Source organism: Pyrus communis, chromosome 1, assembly GCF_041283825.1.
Source record: "Pyrus communis isolate YQ-2024b chromosome 1, ASM4128382v1, whole genome shotgun sequence".
In the NCBI taxonomy this organism is placed as follows: Eukaryota; Viridiplantae; Streptophyta; class Magnoliopsida; order Rosales; family Rosaceae; genus Pyrus; species Pyrus communis.
Genome location: NC_142565.1, coordinates 5,053,223 through 5,067,170, shown reverse-complemented (window position 1 = coordinate 5,067,170; position 13,948 = coordinate 5,053,223). Strand labels below are relative to the sequence as shown.

Below are 13,948 nucleotides of genomic sequence, written 5' to 3'. Positions count from 1 at the left end.
CATGTTCCTGCCCACGACACGTAAATTAGCAATAACGATGAACCAAAGCCAATGGACCCCAAAAGACATGCACTCGAGATATATATCAATACTTTTTAAGAAGAAAAAAAATGAGGGGAGGGAAAGAAAGAAGATACGGGAGCTACAAGGACCACACAAAATGTGAGAAAATGGAGGGGAAGAAATCTGCACAGAGAGCGAGAGAGAGAGAGAGAGAGAGAGAAAGAGAGAGAGGCAGTTGGTTGATCAAACGTCGTGTCAATCTTTAAAGTCCCTCCCTCTTTTATGGCGAGTTACAATGTTTCAGTGTAAAATCAAGGGGCCCTATATATGTAATTATGTATAACATATAAATATTTTATTTGTTATTCAGTATTATGATCTGATGATATTTATTTTCATTCAGAAGTGAGAGGCCATAAGTTTGAATCTCGTAGATAGAGAATTCGATATCAAATTAGATTGACTACTGTGTGACTGAACCAAACTTCATATTTCCTTAATGTAAAAATATCTATGTATTAAAAAAAATATATATATAAATATTTATATCCTGCCATTGTTGATTATTTATTGAAGCTCTTTTGTCTGCTTGTGTAGTACCATCACAGCAAGCAAGCAAGCCAATGGGAGAAGAAGACGAACCAAGCCACAAAAAATGTGTGGCAGCTTGAAGGTTAAACCAAGAGATCTTGTTAGATTTATTAGGAAGATAGATGGAGATCTCACAAGATACTAAAATGATCGCTTGTCTGACGGTAAGAAATGTTTGTGTTGAAAAATCGTCTACAGATAATTATGATAACATTCTATATCGTTGAAGTTTCATTAACAGTTTGGAAACGTAACAATAAATACGTGTTAGAGTCTGATAAAAATAAAAACTATATATTCAACTACAATACTTAATGATTGTAATTGAATGTTGAAAAGCATAAGGTGTAGATTGTTGTGACAAGGGAATACTTTTCAACAACAATACTTAGCAGTTCTAACTTCTAATTGACAGTTTAAAAACATATGATGTTTGATGGTTGCTACAGGAGAAAACTATTCAACTTAAATAATACTTAGCAGTTCTAATTGATGTAACATAGCAAGTCATAGTGTCACGATGAGACATTTAGGGTATTCAATATGAACAATACTTAACATGTATAGTTTGAAGCAAAACATAACGCGTGAAATTGTAATGACAAGAAAATTTTTTAACTACAATACTTAGCGGTTATAATTGATTGTCCAAAACACATCATATTGTTGCGATAGGATAAAATATAACGTGTGAGACTGTAATGACAAGAAAACTATCAACTAAAATATTTAGCGGTTATAATTGACTGTTCAAAACACGTCATATGAGCAGTACTTGGTGGTCCTAATTAATATAAATGAGATAAATGAGTGAGAGTGGAGTGCGGCAATTGTCCTGCTCTAGTGGGGATGAAAAATCACAATTGGAGAGGTGCGGATAGTTGGTTGCTGAAAGCAACCAAGTCAGCTGCGGGCAGCTGTATCTCACTTGGACCATGGTGATGCGGCAGTGTGCTTTCTAGTCAGAGTAAGTTAAAACTGCCTAACAGTGGATAAGGGTCAAGATGAATACTAAAACTTGTTTAGGGTTCTGGATAAGCTGAAAAGCATTGTGCTAAAATGACTCAAATTCTTATTCCTCTCTAACAAATACGAATACCAATACTTGTTTAGGGTTCTAGATAAGGATTAAGATACGTACAAAGCACAAATTAGACTAAGTTAATACCATAAAGTTGATGATCTTTCTAACTTTGATAATTGAGAAGTTCTTCGGTGCGATTATTGCAGTGCATCACATTCACAACTTGTGGGACCGGCTAAGACCAACATGCATGTAGTCCCACTCTCATGTGAGTATGATGCCATGCATTGTCAACAACTGCTACATCGAAGAATTTCGCCTCCTACTATTATCGAGTCAATCTATGTCATTTTTAATTGTATTTACCAAGGAGCCCTTAAGGAAAAGAAAAAATTATATCGAGGTGACAGCCGTATACATCCAAAAGCGATTTTCATTTGACAAACTAAAAGGTTTTGTGGATAAAAAAGCCAATCACTATCAGGATGTGGAGATCACACGTTGTTAGTGCCAATGAATAGTAGATCTTAAATTATGTGAGATTAAAAGCAAAGGGGATTGGAGGACTGAAGGCTTTAGAATATGGTTTGCTTGTGTATTTTCTGGCCATGGATCAGAACTATTATTACGCTGGGACTGGAGTGCCAAGCTGGTCACATCAATACAACTCTGCTGCAGCTGCTGCTGCGATAAGCAATGAGTCTTCTTCCAGCTTTCTGGCTCCATGGCCTCCTCCTCCTCCTCCTCCTCCTCCTCCTCATGTATCGAGCTCTAATCAATTCCAGTTTTGTGGGTTGCCGCCTAGTTCGTGGTCTTCGACGGCGGCGGATGGTTTTGAAGAAGATAGAGCTGCATCTGCTTCGAGGAGCCACAGCCAGGCTGAGAAAAGGCGCAGAGATAGAATCAACGCACAGCTTGCTACTCTTAGGAAACTCATTCCCAAGTCCGATAAGGTATATATTATGCCATTTTTCTCTCCGTCTACGCGAGTTACGATTGACAGTCTAACAATATAATATAGAATATCTCGCATTCGATGATAACACTTGGCCTAGTTCTTTTCTCTTTTTTAGCGGTATGCCTAGGTGATCATGATCGAGTCTAACAACATAACATATCTCGTATGCTGATAACACTTTGCCTAGTTCATCCATCTCTTTTTCTTAGCATTTTGCCTCATTCATGATTTATAGTCTAACAACATAATATAATATGTTTCTTGAGCATAGATTATAGTGTATCATTCATCCCCCCCCCCCCCTCTCTTTTTCTTAGAGCTAATTCATAATTTACAATCTAAAAATATCAACATACAACATGTCACACTGCGCCCAAATAACACTTTGCTTCATCATGATTGGCAGTATTGACAACATAACATTCCTTGTGCAAACATCCTGATTGACAGTTTAATAACGTAATATGCATGATCTTGCCAAACGAGAACGTTCCTGATACGGGTTGAGTTTTGTTTGTGCAGATGGACAAGGCGGCTCTATTAGGAAGCGTGATCGATCATGTGAAGGATCTAAAGCGAAAAGCGATGGAAGTGAGCAAATCCTTCGTAGTTCCAACCGAAGTTGATGAAGTAACCATCGACTGTGATCCTGCTCATACTGTAAACTCCGCCACCAGTAGCACTAACAAAAGCCGGGGGAGTTTTCTCATAAGGGCATCCGTCTGCTGCGACGACCGGCCGGAACTCTTCTCGGAGCTCATTCAAGTCCTCAAAGGCCTAAAACTGACGGCTGTTCGTGCCGACATGGCGAGCGTGGGAGGAAGAATCAAAAGTGTTTTGGTGCTTTGTTCTAAGGACGGCGAAGAGGCTGTTTGCACGAGCACTCTCAAACAGTCACTCAAATTGGTTTTGAGTAAACTCGCCGCGTCGTCCATGGCGCCAAACTGTCGGATTCGAAGCAAGAGGCAGAGGTTTTTCTTGCCATTCCATTGCCCAAATTAATAAGAAGATTTCGGACTTCTATGTGAATCAAGTGTTCTTACTTTTTAGTACTTAGCCCCTATTCTTTCTTTCATTTTATTTTATGTTCTTCTTTTGGGAAAAGACTTAAATGGCACAACTATACTTCCACGTTTAGCGTTTCGTATCAATAATTCAACGATATCTTTAAATTTTTTTCCGTATAACGTTACATTATAAACACAAGACGCCACACTAATAGCAAAATTATGTCATATAAATTGCTTTCCTTTAGGAGACATGCTTCAATCATGCATAAGGCAATTAAGCATAAGGATGTGGCATCCTACCACAAGATGTGGTGGAGTTCATTGACAGCTACTATATAGTATACCCTTTCCTCATCTTATCATGATTGTTCGATTGAACAATGTATGATGTTTTGCCTACTTCTGTTCAGTTGCATGTGCTTGCTGGCTATCAGGCATCTTGTCATTGTGATTACTAAGGAAATTGATGGCAAATAATTGTATTGTTAGTGCTTAAGAGAGTGTTTAGCATATGATAATCCCTATTTAATTATAGATCAAGGAGGCTATAGTTCTATTACACCTGGTGACAAAGCCCACCAATTATAAACTGGTTAGGGATGGTACAATTTTAGCAACAAGTTGGGGTTATTGGCCCATTAACTTTTGACTTTGGAGACTTGTATTTTACGTGACGAGAGAGATTCGAACTTCGAACTTTTATGTTTAGAAGAGAAATATTACTAGTTTAAGAGCCAGTTGGAAAAGCTTCAATACATCTATCTTGTGCATGTCGAAGAGAAAAGTTAGTACCAATCTAATGTAACCAATGCTACTATTAGTGGATGATTTGAACTTGTGACATTTTCAATGTTGAAAAGATAAGTACTACTAAATCAAGTTAGTACAATCAATTGAATTGAATTGTGCATGTTTGCCCTTATTGTGAACTAAAGATGTTGCTAATTGACCCTGAATGAATAAGAATTACAACTGTGAATTGAAAACGCAAATTAAATTCCTACATCTCAAAACAAAACTTGAATATAATCCTCAAAATAAAATAAAAAACAATCAAACAAACAATTACGATCTAGATTGGATTGCCGTGTACCTAACCAAAGATTGGTCTGATGTGAAATGGTGTTTCGAAAGATTTAATGTTCCACATAAAAAAAACTTGACGAAATTAAGTACAACATGCTAACATGTGCACGTGGTTAAGTTTGAAAATTTTCAAATCAAGCCCCCTTCCTCATGGAGTCCTAAGCCAATTCCTACCACTCCATTAGAGGTTTAAACAAAGATTATATGACTAATTAAACAAAGATTATGTTTAGCTACTCCACTTTGTTCACAAACTTTGAACTCTGATGCTATACAGTGTAGTAGTTGAATGTGATTACGTCATATCGTGTTAGAAATTAACTTGGTCACCAAATTCTCCATTGCAACTCCAAAAACACGACTGTAAAAACATATGTAATCTACTTTTTAACTGTTTAACAGTTCGCCGTTACGGCCGGTGACGCTAATATCCCGCGCCCAGTTTCCCGCGCAATCTCCGTTGGGCAGTTCAGTTGCCTTGCAGTTTGCACTTCCGTTCCGTTCCGTTCCATTAAGAAACGGATAGCCGTTACACCTTACTTTTTCATCATCTCACACTCCCCTCCTTCTACTATTTTATATTCGTTAAAAAAATTGAGCTAATTATTAATTTTCCTCGAAAATTTGCACAATTGCACTTGCATTTTTCACTTTTATGATATTTCATTAATTTTACTATATCTCGCCGATACAAGATGAAGTTTACATTTCACACATCTTTTCATATCGATCATTGATTTATCAAGTATTTCGATGAAAATATTGACGATTTCATGGATATTTTAAACACTGCATTTGACACATATGTCCACTTCCATCTACCTTTGGATCAAGTAATGGCAAGTGATAAGAACACAATCCTAGGGTCCAAACTTGACGAAGTTACATTTTAGAGCAGAAATAAGTTGTACTAATTCTATATAAGTGTATGCTATGTGGACAACTAATTCCATGTATCTAATCACGATAACTGACAAGAATGCCTGGGAAAAATGATCCTCATGGAGTTCGAGTACCAATTTACAATACAACGTGAAGTTTGGGAATTAATTGAAACTAAAATTAATTCACGTGGTAATTGTATAAAACTAAAAAGCATATGCCGTTCGTGCAATTTTCTCATCTTTCTTTTGATTAGAGTGCAATTATTAATTAACCACCCAAGCATTGGAAGCGTTTAGAACGAAGAGGGGGGAAGTTATAACTTCCTACTCAAAAACAACAACAAAAACCCACTTCTTCTTCTTAAACCCCTCTCTCTCTCCCCTCTCTCCACTCCTCTCTCTCTCTCTCTCTCTCTCTCTCTCTCTCTCTCTCTCTCTAAAATCTCACCTCGATTTTCTAGAGAGGTTTCCAAAACAAAAACAAAAATCAAATTAAAAAGAAACAAACAGAAAGAAAGAAACGCGTTTGGAGTTCATTTCCGTTATGTGAAATCATAGCGGTTTTACGGTTCATGCATGTCACCACCAACCCCCCATCCCCTCCATCAAACGGTTAAAACCCCACTCATCAAAACTCTCCTCTCTCTCTCTCTCTCTCTCTCTCTCTCTCTCTCTCTCTCTCTCTCTCTCTCCAATTTCATTCCAAGTTTCCATTCTCTCTCTTGTTTTCTGATTCTCTCTGTTCTTATGATCGCATGGCGATGATGGGAGCGATGAGCGGTGAGGATCGCGTGAAGGGGTCGTGGAGCCCGCAGGAGGACGCCACCCTGATCAAACTGGTGGCCCAGCACGGCCCCCGCAACTGGTCCCTCATCAGCACCGGCATTCCCGGCCGCTCCGGCAAGTCCTGCCGCCTCCGCTGGTGCAATCAGCTCAGCCCCACCGTCCAGCACAAGCCCTTTTCGCCTCAGGAGGACTCCGTTATTATCCAGGCTCACGCCCTCCACGGCAATAAGTGGGCCACCATCGCCCGCCTCCTCCCCGGCCGCACCGACAATGCCATCAAAAATCACTGGAACTCCACTCTGCGGCGGGGACGCCAACGCGCCGAGTTGTCTTCCACGTCGTCCGGTTCCGACTCGGCTGCCGCGGTCGGGGACGAGCCGGACATGAAGCGGCAGTGCCTGCGGGCGTCACCTGTGCATGAGAGTCTGAAAGCAAACGCGGGAGGGGAGGGAGTGACAGTTGAGACGTCGCTGACGCTGTCGCCGCCAGGTGAGAAGGCGGAAAACGAGGTCGTATTGAAAAGTGAGGAGGAAGAACACGGTCACGAAGCGGTGGATAATAACGATGATGTGGAGAACTGTAGGGTGGAGACGGAGGAGACGTGTTTGCTGACGATCATGCAGCGGATGATAGCGCGGGAGGTCAGGAATTACATCGATAGCTTACGGGAGAATGGTGGGCCCACATTTGGGCTGCAGTCTGCAGCACATCAAAACGACCCGTGACGTGGATCATATGAAGTTTTCATTTTCCAATCTTTATCCTTTTTCTTTTGGGTTTCTTCTGTTGGGTTGTGAAATTTCAGTTTCAAAATCTTGCTAAATCTTAGTTTTAAGTGTAATGCTTTTACTTGTTGTCATTAGAAATGGTAATGCTCGAGAGATTAAATTTGGAGATAAAGTTTTAAAAATTAAATGACATGGAAGTTGATGATTGATTTATTACTTAAACATTGATAAACGTGCTTATTCCTATTGATGACACATCATTAAATCTCTAAATTTAACCTCCTTAATATTATCCCATTAGAAATCACAAGAGATTAATATAGAGTTAATTACACATGCACCGCCTGAGGTTTTGTTGTATTTTTCATAAAACCTCCCTTAGATTTTCAACATATCACAAACACGCCATAACGTTTTAAAATTATTTCACAGAACCCCTTCCGTTAGGTTCCGCTAGTAAATTAACCTTGTTTATTCCAATTAGGAATATGATATTCCACTTGTAGCCGAACACCTCAATCACCAATCTCCTATATTGAATAGACAAAACCATTCGACCAGGTAAGGGGGGCTAAAAAAGAGAAGAAAAAAAAAAGAGAATTGTAAGTAGTTGAGTCTTTTTCCTTCTTTTTCACGGTGAATTGACCCCCTCTAGAGCGATTTTTGCTTTAAAATGGCTATGTTTGGGCATCCTATCCCGTCATTTTCGTTTTTTTTTCCTTCATTAGGGGCTCTTTTAGGCTGGTGGTGAATTGAGGGACCGACAGATCGTTATGATAGCCGTGGTGAGTCAAATAGTAATATTCCTTCATAATGTCTTTAGATAGATTCAACTTGAGGTGTATATATAAATTACCCAATTAATACGCCCTAACCACATTGAAAAGAAAGGATGTGACGCACCCGAACGGCCGAAAATGTGCGCTACAACATTTCTTAACATTTTCTTCGTTCCCTTCCATTTAGGGAGTGCGGTGTATTCCGCTACCCCAAGTTCAAACTCACATCCAACTAATTTAGTGTAGATAATATCATTGTTTGTAAAAATAACTGATTCACCACATCTAGGAAATGAGACGTAAACATATACTACGAGAACAAGCATCTGCATCCATACTGACACAGACTGAACGCAAAACACATCGGTTCCAAAATGTTTTGGACGAATGGTTAAACCGAGTTTGATACCACATTTCCTGCTCAAAACTACACCACACCTAACACACCGTTGCTCACTCTTGAAATGGAACAACGCCCGCATTTTTGGTTACGGAAACAGAGTTCCTGCTTAAGGGCAACAACAAAATCAATCAACTTATCCAAAATAATGAACATGTCCATCGACATTCCAAAATTTTTGCCATTGAGCTAGCATAATCAGCAATGCTGACCAACTTACGATCAAGCATTTACCCAGAACAATGGAGGCAACCAGTTAATCAAAAGGTTCTCAGCTCCTTGACCCAACAGTGAAGCCGAAACAGACAATTTCCGATAACATACCGCTTATGTCAAACCCACGGACAAGCTCAACATTGCATAGCTAGTTCTAAAAGACGTTAAGTAATAGTCGGACGGCAGGTTGGGACCTTAGCGCCTAGGCTACTAAGGTGGGGTCTAGGCAAATGCTTAGGCGATCTAGGCGAATTTAATTAAATCTATTGTATTTAGAGTAAATAAGTATTTGTTTATACTTAAAAAATATATGATTTTATACAAACTACAAAATGGAATGACATAAACATTGTGAGCTATTAGAACATAATGAAAACATGTGGAACAAAGTTTGAAAAATTAAAATGCAAAAGGAAAGTTATCCATTTTCTGTCTAATTGAGTCGCAAACTAAGCCACACCTAGGCGACTCCTCGCCTCAGTAGGTCTAAACGCCATTTCCTAATTTTCAAACGCCTAGACATTAACCGGTGACCAACAGCCTAGCACCGACTCGGCGCTTGGCAGAAATTTTAAGAACAGTGAGTATAATCATACTAACCTCACAATACTCCAAATCACCAACGAAAATATAAGATTCCGAACATCCGCCATTGCCATCAAAATTGAAAATTGGAAAATCAGATATATTAAGACTCATAATAAGGTTCATAACCTGACTGAAATTGAAGCAAAACTGGTTCAAAACGGTAACCCAAATAGTACAAAACGGCTACAAACTGACTGATCAGTAGTGATTACTTGATTAGAAAACAAAACACGGAGACGGAAGCGAGCGACGTCGATTGTTGATCGGTGACAGCGAACGAGTAAACTACTTGGATCTCTGTCTCATCTTTCGGCGCTTCCTCTTCAACCTCCTCATGCGCTTCTTCTTCCACTGCAATCACCGCCGTAAAAAATACACAGAGAAAACGAATCAATCAACGGACACAAAGCGAGGATAAACAGAGAGCGTAGGTGATGGAGAGAGACTGAGATTTTACCTTGGCTCTCATGGCGGCGGTAAAACGATGTTCGCACCCAAACCCTGGTCTTGAAAGCTGCGGAGGACGGAAGGGGATGTAGCGGCGTGAGAGGGTTTGGGTTTTAGAGCTCTGCGAGTATTTATACTGGAGGGAGAAAACCCTAATGTGTAGGCGGCTTTCATATTTGGGTTGGGCCGGTTTATAAAATCATCATTGGGTCGGTTGGTTCAAAATGTTTTAAAAATCAAGAGGCCCAATATTTATATTTGGGTGAATGAGCAAGATTAGTCGGAAGGTCAAGAGGTATCATTTTTGGATGACATGTGCTTGCTTACGTGTGTGTTAAGTAAGACGAGTGGATAATTTGTTCTGATACTATTCTGTATGAGTGGTTCTTTGTATATTCGAGTTTTGTCTCTAGACACTAGTTTTTTTAGACACTCAATTTACACTAGTTTTTTTAGACGCCCAATTTACCTTTACACATTTCTTTAGACAGAAAACCATCACAACTCGTTCCGGGACAGCAAACTCGAACACCTTAAGTGGCTGGTCATGTGAGAATTATAGGAAGGGCCTGGCGACAAAGACGATCAAGAAGATGATGACGGAGAACAGGTGGTAGAAGAGGCTGAGCAGGAACACAGGAGGGCAAAGTTCATTCGTCACTCAGTTATCTGTTGTTTGTTTCAAAACCTATGAATGTTCAAATAAAATAATTATTTTCCTTAAGAAATCAATCGTTTGTGGTAATTTCAAATACAGATATATGATTTTTTTTTTCTTTTAAATAAAATTCTTGGACGTCTAGAAACAAAACTTAGGTGTACCACTCTTTTACAACGAAATCCAACCACATTAATTATAAGTAAGCTTTACCTCTTTGTAGACGTCAGGGTAATACTATTCATACCATGTTTTTATACTATATTTTCATATCATCTTAGGTGGCATTTGATGTGGACATCCACATCATTTGAATTAATCATATTTTTAAATTTAGTTCATTATTTAATAAATTAATAATTAAGAAAAATTGTTTAATTAAATGATGATTGTGATATATAATGAGTTTTTCTTCTTCATTTCCTTGGATTTTGCAAATTTTTCAAATGATGTGACTGTCCACATCAGATGTCACCTAAGGTGATATAAAAATATAGTATAAAAACATAATATGAATAACATTATTCTAGACGTCAACTTACGTTCTTTGCTATTTATGTTCAACCAATCAGAAGGTGACATTGAAAATCTACGCAAACTTTATACTCGTAGAGAATTGAAAGCAATATAGTCCACAACATTCACATTTTCTTTTGCCAAAAATAAATTTAAAAAAAAAGAAAATTAAGTCGTGGGCACACATCCAACCGTTCGTATAGGTATTGAATGATTTGAATCCTTGATCGTTATCTGATTGTCGGGGCAAATATTCTTTTATTCCGCTACTTTTTTTACAACAGTTTACCACATGGAGATAATAATTAATTTTCAAAAAAAAAGAAGAAAAAACTAAGTTTAAGCAGAATCAGGAAGCAGTGGAATGAGCATGGAGCTGAGCTCGACAGATTGGACAGCTCGAATGGGTCGAAAGCCACGTGTCCACGCACTCAGAGTGGTAACTATGGCGGCAGTTGGGCAGAACCTTCACCTTCTCGCCGTCTTCGAACACGCCCAGGCATATGCAGCACTCGCCACCGCTGCCGGCTTCCAAATCCCGGTTCGATTCCTGGTACAACACAATCGGCAAGGCGCGGATGAAGGCGGCGTCGAGGCCCTTGGGCCGATTCAGCGGAGGCGTGGGGGGCGCGTCGGAGGAGACGTCGTGGTGGTGGAAACGGCAGAGCCAGCGCGCGTAGAGCACGAACAGTGTGACGAGGAGGACGACGGTGAAGATTAGGACGGCGACGAACAGCGTCTTGCCTCGGACGCGGAACTGATCGTCATCAAGGACGGTGAAGTGGACGTTTAACGGCTGATTGTCTTGGGAGGTCATTGGTGGCAATTGGGAAGGTCCGGCGGCGTAATTATTGGAAGATTGGAAGTGGGTTTTAGATTTTGGTGGGTTTAAGTGAGATTAGAATGTGATTAGCAAAAGAAGGATTAGATTTGTATATAAAGTAGAGGTTGGTGAGGCGGCCATTGTTAGCTTAAAAGAGAGCTGAGTAGCAACTTAATAGTGTTACACAGTTCTTGAATGATTTTTTATTTTTTATTTTTTATTGGGGAATAAGATATTATTTGTAGATAAAGGTATTAGGCTTGTAGCATTAGAGGGTCCACAATTGACTTGTAAGCTTGGAATTTTGTTATCTTTATCCTCACTTCATTTTTATTTTTCTTATTTTTCTGGGCCTTACGAATTTGCTTCTTAATGTTGTTTGAGCAGTCGTCTCAATACAAAAGAGGAAATTACAGCAGTAATTTCTTAATTTTAAATTAATTAGAGAAGTCTCTTAACTAAAAATTTATATTCATTGATCTTTTAACTTATCAAAACATGCAGTTATACTCTTTTTTGTTAACTCTGTAAAAATTTCAGTCAAAATGAGTCACGTACTACACACATGAAGCTGAATCAAGGTGTCAATACAAAAAACCAAATGAGAAAAATTGTAACTATGCTCCATCAACTTTAACTCAATTGAAAAAATACAATCCATCAACTTAACCTCATTGGAGCAACGACCTCTCACTTAACTTTAATTCAGTTGTAGAAATGGTCTTTTCACACAAGGTGTAAATTTTTAGTACTTTAGTACTATAAATGATTATTTTTCATATTAATATGAATCTGGGGTACATCAATTTAGATTCCTAAGAATAAGAGTTTTTCTTTTAATTTTAGAAAGAATAAGATGAATAATGAAAACGTAAAATATATAAGGGAATGAGATAATATGAGGCTAAATTTAAAGGGGGACCCAAGAAGAATGCTTTGTTTGCCTTGTATTTAGGCATTGGTTGTACTAATCCATCTGAACATAGAAAAAGGAAAACTATCGAATCAACGTAAAAGATCAGCTGGCTTTTCTCTGTCTTTTATCTTACCAAGTAAACTTCAACTTTATTTATCAAGTTTTCAAAAATTATTTACTACTCTAAGTCCAGAAGATTCACAAAAATTTGCAAATTATCACAGCTTTAATTTATTTTTTGAAATAATTGACAGCGCGGTTTCTGTTTAATAAAGTTCAACTTTAAAAAGAAAGGGGGGTTTTGTTCTTTGGAGTCACCCCTACTTTCGACGAGGGACTTTTAAAATCCCATAATCTACTCAAACAAACAACTAGTAGAATACTATATGTGCACTATAATTTTCGAGTACTTTCAACATGACTTAAAGCATGTTTAAACGAAAGATTATTGAGTTTCAAAAGCACTTGAAGTGTTTTTTAGACGAAGCACCAGTTATGTACTTCTTGCATGAAATGCTTAAGTGATTTTCTAAAATTCACTTGCAGTTTAACTAAGAATTGGTTTTAAAAAAAATACATTTTATAAAAAACGCTCTATATTACAAACAATTCTATAAAGACAATAAACAAAGAATTTTTAAAATAGAAATATTTTATTTGAAAATTCCCTCAAACATATTGCATCTAAAGTTATTTTCCAAATCTATCCATCTGTTTTTGTAGTACATGCTTAACAAATTTAAGCTAAATTTTATGAAACTTCGAAGTCCACATCCATGCAAACTCAGATCACGACATATCATTATACAGTAAATCATCAGTTCTTCTCTTCTCTTTGGAGATCCTAATATTAACAGTAATTAATTGTTACACAAGCAACATGAATTGAAGACGAGGGGATAATGCATGGAAAAACATGTTACCCGAAACCATGTGCACGCATTGGACCCTTTTAGATTGCAAATAAAAAGCACAAATTTATAGTTTATCTTTTCACAATATTATAAATACAAAAGCAAAGTAATACATATCCGCAACGACGATTTAAATTATTTTTAAGTTTTCAGAGATAAATGTACTTTTTGAACACCAAATTAGTAGGAGCCTTGTAAGAATCACACCAATGGGGTACTTCCCTATGCTAAAAATTATACAAATTTAATGTTAGTGGCTGCGAACTGTTGAAGGTAGAACCGATTTATAGCCATCCAGATAACGAAGGGCCAGCTTAATCTTCGAAAGGACGTTTTAAGGAGGCCGTAGATTCCTTTCAGCCTTATATGTGATATACAAGAGCCATATTAAACAATGTGATGATCCACTACTGCTTGAGCTTCAGAAAATAAATATCACTTAATGGAGTTCATCTCCTTTACTTATTGTTAAAACTTCAAGCCCAAAACTCACTCAGATAAAGAACAATGTCAAAAGTTGTAGTTCGGCCTACCTAGCCCTTATCTTATTCTCAAGGAATTTTAATGAAAAACTTCTGGTACTGTTCACTTTAACGAAAAATCATATTTTAACACTAAAAA

The 13,948-nt window shown here is 38.0% G+C and overlaps 2 protein-coding genes, 1 long non-coding RNA gene and 1 pseudogene across 4 annotated transcripts; 2 read left to right on the top strand and 2 right to left on the bottom strand.

Annotated features, from left to right (window-relative positions):
* Nucleotides 1–2,114: 2,114 nt before the first annotated feature.
* Nucleotides 2,115–3,713, top strand: LOC137720252 (transcription factor bHLH51). The gene is made up of 2 exons (XM_068459294.2): nucleotides 2,115–2,571; nucleotides 3,099–3,713. Exons 1-2 carry the CDS (start codon nucleotides 2,227–2,229, stop codon nucleotides 3,576–3,578), a joined length of 825 nt encoding a protein of 274 aa, XP_068315395.2. The 5' UTR covers nucleotides 2,115–2,226; the 3' UTR covers nucleotides 3,579–3,713.
* Nucleotides 3,714–5,867: 2,154 nt separating this feature from the next.
* On the top strand, nucleotides 5,868–7,292 carry LOC137720253 (transcription factor MYB73 pseudogene; annotated as a pseudogene). Its single transcript, XR_015962358.1, has one exon. The product of XR_015962358.1 is annotated as a transcription factor MYB73 pseudogene (transcript).
* A 1,837-nt stretch (nucleotides 7,293–9,129) lies between these two features.
* Nucleotides 9,130–9,651, bottom strand: LOC137720883 (uncharacterized). Its single transcript, XR_011066592.2, has 2 exons — nucleotides 9,511–9,651; nucleotides 9,130–9,404 (listed from the first exon to the last, which is right to left on the bottom strand). It is a non-coding gene; the product is annotated as an uncharacterized LOC137720883 (long non-coding RNA).
* Nucleotides 9,652–10,912: 1,261 nt separating this feature from the next.
* LOC137721568 (RING/U-box superfamily protein) lies at nucleotides 10,913–11,701 on the bottom strand. Its single transcript, XM_068460662.2, has one exon. The coding sequence runs from the start codon at nucleotides 11,489–11,491 to the stop codon at nucleotides 11,024–11,026; it is 468 nt and encodes a 155-aa protein (XP_068316763.1). The 5' UTR covers nucleotides 11,492–11,701; the 3' UTR covers nucleotides 10,913–11,023.
* Between the last annotated feature and the right edge of the window lie 2,247 nt (nucleotides 11,702–13,948).

Bases quoted from the DNA above. Each gene is read 5' to 3' on its own strand.
- LOC137720252 (XM_068459294.2), top strand. From the start codon at position 2,227: ATGGATCAGAACTATTATTACGCTGGGACTGGAGTGCCAAGCTGGTCA. The intron at 2,572-3,098 runs GTATATATTATG...TTGTTTGTGCAG, and splicing joins TCATTCCCAAGTCCGATAAG to ATGGACAAGGCGGCTCTATT.
- LOC137721568 (XM_068460662.2), bottom strand. From the start codon at position 11,491: ATGACCTCCCAAGACAATCAGCCGTTAAACGTCCACTTCACCGTCCTT.